Below are 7,622 nucleotides of genomic sequence, written 5' to 3'. Positions count from 1 at the left end.
TCTTCCAAGGCCTTCTTATGTCTAGTAGTCACTACTTTGACTTCAGACTGTACCACCTTCGCTTTCATCTCAACCTGCTCTGCCACAGCTTGGGCCTGTTCAATACTCAGCTGGGGAAGAAAAACAGAAAAGACAACACACTTAGGGCTCAACCAAATCAATCAGAAACGCATCAGAGGACTGCTGCTTTCATTTCACTATGCCTTCAGGTGAAGGCATGAAGCGACAACTCCGTTTTTTTTTTCACCAGGCCTTCACCCATTGCGTATATCAGAGCCTGAAAACTGACATCATTTTTTTAATACATTTATTACATAGAGTTAATGCCTTCATTGTACCACGCACCAACACCACAGGACTAAATTACCTACACAGTTCCAGCAAGCAGCTAGTATGAACTCAAAGAGACTCACACAAATTCTTACTCATGTTTTCCTACATATAGAGAAGCCAGTTTGTCTTGTCCCTCAAAACGGTTCAGACTGTTGCTGTGTGGTGGTTCTTCTAGTAAGAAGTGACACTGTAGGGAACAAACTGTTTTATCCATGCATCTGAGCTACGCAGAAATAACCCCCACAGAATGTGAAGCTAATAAGTTTCAGAAGAAAAAACCCAAAGATTAGATGTTATCATTAAAAGCATTCATGTAGTTGTTCACACCTTGGACAGAGACCAAATTCTTCTAACATAACCTTGTAATACTAGTGTTTTAAAAACATTCTGTAGTAGTGTTCTGCAAATACAAAGAACGTACCCAGAAGGAACATGCCTCTCTTCCTCCTTCAAAGAAAGAAAAAAAAAATGCGTTTCCCTGAAAAATCCTTCCTAAACTCCTCAGTTTCACAAATTATTACAGACAAGGGCATAAACCAAACAAGATACAAGAGCAGGCAAATCTGAAGGATTACAGTTCCCAACGGAAAAGGTTCAATAGCATCAGTTAACTGAATCTTTTCAAGACCTTTGTCATACAGGGAACAGCATTAACATGCAGGTAAGGTTGTGAACCTCTAAGAGGTTAAAAAACATATCAGTTTATTAGTTATAAAATTCTAGAACAAAATGATGGTATGTGAAAGTATTTAGTCTAGAGAAAGAGAAAGCTCGGGGGAAGGGATCTTACCAATGTACACAAGTACCTGAAGGCAGGGTGCAAAGAGGACAGATCCAGGCTCTTTCCAATGGTGCCCAATGACAGGACTTGGGGCAATGGGCACAAACCCAGGAGGTTCCCTCTGAGCATCAGGGAACACTTTGTCACCGTGAGGGTGACCGAGCACTGGCACAGGTTGCCCAGGGAGGCTGTGGCGTCTCCATCCTTGGAGATATTCAAAAGCCATCTGGGAATGGTCCTGGGCAACCAACTCCAGGTGTTCCTGCTCGAGCAGGGAGCTTGGACAAGACTTCCAGAGGTGCCTTCCAACCTCTGCCATCCTGTGATTCTGTGACTGTACCATCAAGCATTTACTTTTTTTCCTTTTCGTAAGCTTGGTATATCACATCTAGAATTTTAATATTAAGCAAAATACACAAAACATCTAAACCCCTACCAACACACTACACATGACTGTAGCAGCTTGACAAGTTGTTGACAGCTGAGAATGTAACTCAGACTCACCTTTGTTTTCCACATAACATACCAAAAGCCACGGAAATAGCCACGGGTCTTTGTTTTTAAATACAGTATTTTAGATACTTAACGTTTTTCCCTCACTCTGGTCGAAGGAACAGGTCCATTTCAGAACTTGAGTTGTTTTAGACTAGGTAGCCAGGGAGTGCTCTGGCAGAAGACACCTTTAATCTTCAGAAACGCAGGCTTGATCAAGTGGGTAAAAATGTAGTTTAACAGCTTTGCTGTACATTCAGGGCATTATGGAAAATATCCTCCGTTTAACTCCGTATACGAGTATTCAATCTAAGAACCACCTGATGCAACAATCTATGAAGTACACAATGTGATCCAGCTTTGTCTAGAAAGTCAGATAGGGCTTTTCGTTATCGTTCGTGGAATTGGTTGTTAGTATTTTCAAAGTATGATCTGGCAAGTTCAACAGCATCTAGTTTATGCCAACAATGGGAATGCTAAAACATAAAACCAGAAGTGTACTGTTACTGGGACATTTTCATTCCAGGTAGTTATTTTAAGACAACTAGTTTGAATTAGATGTATTCTTCCAGGTCACATAGTGGCAGAGAATCGAAAGGAAAAGGAAGACCAACTTGATCAGGCAATTAGTCTCTGGAGACAAGATGAAGACAACCCTGAGAAAATAAGACAAGGCAATGTTTCCGATCACAGAATCGGAGAATGGTTTGGTTGGAAGGGACCTTACAGCCCATCCAGTTCCAACGCCCCTGCCATGGGCAGGGACACCTTCCACCAGATCAGGTCGCTCAAAGCCCCATCCAACCTGGCCTTGAACACTGCCAGGGATGGGGCAGCCACAGCTTCTCTGGGCAACCTGTCCCACTGCCTCGCCACCCTCACCGCTGAAAAATTTCTTCCTGATATCTCATCTAAATCCTCCCTTTTCCAGTTCAAAGCCATTGCCCCTTGTCCTGTCACTCCGTGCCCTTGTAAAAAGTCCCTCCCCAGCTTTCTTGTCGGCCCCTTTAGGTACTGGAAGGCTGCTCTGAGGTCTCCCCAGAGCCTTCTCTTCTCCAGGCTGAACAACCCCAACTCTCCCAGCCTGCCCTCACAGCAGAGGTGCTCCAGCCCTCCGGCCATCTTCATGGCCTACTCTTCAAACGGGTCCATGTCCTTCTTGTGCCTAGGACCCCAGAGCTGAAGGCAGTACTGCAGGGGGGGTCTCACCAGAGCAGAGCAGAGGGGCAGAATCCCCTCCCCTGATCTGCTGGTCACGCTGCTTGGGATGCAGCCCAGGACACGGTTGGCTTTCTGGTCTGCCAGCACACATCGCCAGGTCACGTTGAGCTTCTCTTCAACCAACACCCCAGTCCTTCTCCCCAGGGCTGCTCTCCATCCATTCTCCTCCCAGCCTGTATTGGTGCTTCGGATTGCCCCGACCCATGTGCAGGACCTTGCACTTGGCCTCGCTGAACTTCACGAAGTTTGCAGGTGCCCACCTCTCCAGCCTGTCCAGGTCCCTCTGGATGGCATCCCTTCCCTCCAGCGTGTCACCTACACAACACAGCTTGGGGTTGTCAGCAAACTTGCTGAGGGTACCCTCGATCCCACTGTCCGTGATGCTGACAAAGATGCTGAACAGCACCAGTCACAATCCCGATCCCTGAGGAACACCACTCATCACCGTTCTTCGCTTGGACATCGAGCTGTCAACCACAACCCTTTGAGTATAACCACCCAGCCAATTCCTTATCCACCAAGTGGTCTGTCCATCAAATCCATGTCTCTCCAATTTAGAGACAAGGATGTCGTGCAGGACAGTGTCAGATGCTAACAACAATTAGCAAAGCAGACATGAAGTCACAACTGGCCACAGATTAAGGCTTCAGAAAAGCCAGTAAGTCTCAGTCCCAGCTGGAGAAGCCCACATGTAAGAATACCGTGCCTCTATCACCTCTGCATTGCCATTCAAATACAGAACCAGCTTCTACTGCAGGGAAAAGGTACGTATCTCTTCAAAGCAGACCTGAATTCTTGTCAAGTACAGCAAAACACCCTCCTCTTGCAAAGAGAAACGGGTATCTCCTTGAGAAGTGTTAGGGAAGCTACGCCATTCACTCCTATGCCAATTCTAGCAACCACGTCTGTGAAATCAGGAAAGTCTTGGTTCACTTGTTTGAGCTTTTCGCAGCAGTACCCATTAGGACCGTGATCTGTGCGTGCGCTTTCCTCGCACCTTACAGCTAAGAGCAATCTCAACTTCCCTCCCAATTCTTCCCTAAAACCAGAGCCCACCGTTCAAGAACTCCATTATAGCAGAAGAGGTATCAATTCCCTGTGGATGCTGTGATCTTTCATCTGCAGGAACCAATTTTGGTAGGGCAAGTATACTCAACAGCACAAGGCTATCTACCAGCAACTCATCTCATCATCTGGATTTATTTTTACTTGCCTGAGTCTGAACAGCTCAGATCAGCGAGGGATGCCCAAAACACTAAGGCTCTAATATTGTCCAGGATATCGGTAAAGTTTTGGTAAAATTCACATGATCCTGCACTCTACCCCAACAGGCTCGACCAGCCTAGGAAGGCTGACCAGCATCAAACATACAGCAACAGGCAGTGGTATGGTGGTGGGGGAACGGCAATAGGCAAGTTATCTACCTGAAGTAAAAGCCAAGAGCTCCAAGTAACAACTTTTGAGAGCCTTCTTTACATGGAAATCCCTTGTTCTCTTCGATTACTGTAGGATATCCCAGCTCTGCCATGGTAACTCTCTCCTACTGTTCTGCAGAACTTCTCATCACAGAGGTCAGCTTTTTAGGGAACATGTTAAGCAGCAGCATTTCTTGTTCTGCTCAGACACCACACAATCTTTTTAACAAACCCTTTTAAAGAAAAGCAGCTTCTGTGATGCGCTCTCCTCATGGTGGGTCATAATTATTCCAGCGCTGGTCAATGGGATGTTCAGCCAGTTTACATGCTTGGGAAACAGGAGACAAGGACTTTAGCAAAGAATCACAAAGGGTTACTCAACCTGAGATGGAGAACAAATATTTTCTTTCCTGCTGTTGGCCGATACAGTAAATTGCCTATTTGCAGCTGTACATAATTCGCTTGCGACTTCTCAGAGGCCCAAAGATGGTCAATACCACTCCCCATTTTATTAGAGGTGTCACCAGTGCCTTGTGTTTAAAAAAAAAAAAAGAAAAAAAGGACTTTGCAACGCATCTTGTAAAAACTTTAGGGTTGAAACTGGTACTTCCAGTTTCTCAGTAAAATTTAAGGAACAACAGTGTTTGTGGAGGTGATACCTTCCACAGGGCCACAACAAAAGGAGACCTTGCACACAGAGCTCCCATCAGGGCAGACAAGCATCTTGTCACGAAGGAAGGCTACGCAGACATCCAGCACTAGCTATTGCTACCAGCACATTTCAGAACTTCTTGCTCTTCTCTATAAACCTACCCAAATAGTAACAAACAACATTCAAAACACACACTTGAGCAGAAGAGGACAACGGCACGCAGCATTACCTGTACTTTCAGATTTCAAAGCATTTAATGAGGATTATTAAATGTGCAGGTCTCAGGTTTTTATTTTCTGGATGTTTTGTACAAACAGAAAAGGTCGCTTTGTGAACACCTCACGGTAACTACTCCTATAATGTACACAGCATTTTACATCTTATCAGACCCAGGGTGCCTTCATCTAACGTGCTAAACCAAACACTCCTTTCCAGGACAAGATGGCAGACCCAGGCACGCCTGCCCAGTTCCTATGTGCTCCAACCAGTTTGGAGTAAAAGGCGAAGAGCAAAGTCGTATCGGATCCCTTTGCAATCCCCCTTTCGGTGGGCACCTCCGTGAGCTCCCTTTTAGCTACATTTAAGCACTGGGGGGGAAATACTAAAAACAAACTAGTAATGAACTTGCTAGGGTGGCTCTGACATGGCAACTGATGCTACAACACAAAGCTATGAAAAAACCAACTGCAAGAGCCAGAAGTAGCAAAGCGGTATCACAGAACTTGGCTGCACCTCTGGGTATCTGGGCTGACTAGAGATGGGTCCAAACCAGGATTTGCCATTCTGTAGAATGGCAGTTTTCAGTCATTTCTCACATTTTCTGTCTTCGACTGGACATCAGGAACTGGAGCCTCAAGTTAACAAAAAAGCTTCCTACAATTTCATCTTTAAATATTCCTGTGGACTACTTAAACGTAACGTTCTAGAAATATCACTACTCTAAGTTTTCAACTAGTGCTGCTTTTTTAAATGAAAAGTTATGATCAGAAGTGTACAACCCTCCAGGAGAACAAAAAACCATTACGAAGCATGTGTTCGGACAGGCGGCAAACAAGAACTGCAGAGCTACTGTACAGGCGCCGATTTCCACAGTCCGATACCCAGACGAAATCAGCATGTCCACACAGCACACCGTTATTTAAAGGGGCTAACTTAGGTCTCTGAAACAGCAGAGTCTGTCAATCCAGATGCTGACCCATGATTTATACTATATTAATTCAGTTCTGAAAAGTCATCCATTGGAACAAACTGTGGCACAAGACACCGCTGTGTGCGGTATGTAAAGGCTGCTTACGGTAACTGTACTGCAACTCATCAACACTAGCTGGCACAAGCATTTTTGAAAAGGTCCTTAGGATTTTTAATTCCATCCAAAGATGGGAGGGAGGTATAATTTTTCAGGCATTAATTCCAATATTTAAGTTTGCTAGTCTAAGTTTTCCAATAAAGGTGCAAATCTCTGGAGAGAAAATTCAAACTTGAAAGCAAAGTTTGTTTTCTTCAGAGGAATCCTTCAGTATTTCAGGGGTGAATGGACCACAGGTCCTAAAGAACCTTAAATACACACTTCCCTACCTCAATATGGAGGATTTACACTTTAGACACTAAGGAATTTAAGAGGAAGTTAATCCTACTTAGAGGGGAAAAAAAAAAAGCTTTGAGATGCATATCGACTGGCAACCCTCTCTCTAGCTTTTAAAAGGACAAATACAAAAAAAACTTAAGGAAACCCTTCCATATATCTCAATTTAGCCCTCGTCCACCAAATGGAAGGTGTTCCATCCATAAGTAGTTTCTTTTCACTTCTTTATGGCAAAGAAAGGTACAGAGGGCTTGTTTCACAGAACTCTTCCAATTACTTGTCACTGTTTCAGAGCAGGATAAAACCACCAGGATGTAAGAGCCAGCCTTCTCCAGCATCAAGAACTGGATATAAGCTTCCTAATGTTCTTATACTACGAAAATTAACTGGAAGATCACATACAAAGTGTAGTTGCAGTAAAGATACTAGTATTAACAGGCTTAGCAGTGGCTTTACAGTAATATTGGTGCAGCTATAGCACAAATCACAGTAGCTGGACCAATTTAGAGGTTTCAGCCTAAAAAGTGTAAAATGCTAAAAAATTCTCGCATAGAGAGAATTTTAAAAGCAGCTTTGAGGGAGGGAGGGCTAGAGGCCAGGTTAACTCACATCAGAAACCAAGGACGACAATGACTTTGATTTGTACTGCAAGAACAGGCTTTTTGCCTACAGTTCCAGGCAGAACAGTAGTTTGGACAGTGACAGGCATCAAATCCATCTTCCCCGATAACCATGTGCTCATACGTTACACTAAGGAACTCAAAGCACAACACAAAACAATAACTAGAAGTACAAAGAAATTCAGCCTCTGTTGATATAAACCCTAGATTTAGAAAAGTACAATTGACTCCATTTTGTTTCCAAAGCTTCATTTCAGATTCTCAAACCTGGAAGCCTGACTTAAAAGCCAGGCAGAAGGGTGCCCGAGCTAACTCAGTGTGACAACTCCCGAACGATTCCTTGCAGCACAGCAGTCCCGTCCTTCTCGGGTATCGACCTCCCGGCAGCAGAGATCCATATGGTAACCCACAGGGAAGCTTCCAGCAAAGGACAGAGGCTCAAGGCAACAGATCAGCTTCCTCCTCCGGCTGTCCAAGCTTCTTACAATATCTCCCTCCCCTTCCCTAGAATAAAGATGCTAATCGA

At 44.4% G+C, this 7,622-nt stretch overlaps 1 protein-coding gene across 1 annotated transcript in view; it reads right to left on the bottom strand.

Annotated features, from left to right (window-relative positions):
- TRIM71 (tripartite motif containing 71, E3 ubiquitin protein ligase) overlaps nt 1–110 on the bottom strand; it is a gene marked incomplete at its 5' end in the record, with an annotated part of 4,500 nt that extends 4,390 nt beyond the window's left edge. The window contains one exon of the mRNA XM_009704729.1: nt 1–110. This exon is cut by the window's left edge and continues 55 nt beyond it. Coding sequence (XP_009703031.1) covers nt 1–110 — 110 coding nt within the window.
- Nucleotides 111–7,622: the final 7,512 nt, after the last annotated feature.

Source organism: Cariama cristata, unplaced genomic scaffold (genome assembly GCF_000690535.1).
Source record: "Cariama cristata isolate BGI_N322 unplaced genomic scaffold, ASM69053v1 scaffold6047, whole genome shotgun sequence".
Taxonomy (NCBI): Eukaryota; Metazoa; Chordata; class Aves; order Cariamiformes; family Cariamidae; genus Cariama; species Cariama cristata.
This window is presented reverse-complemented; position numbering and strand designations above follow the sequence as displayed.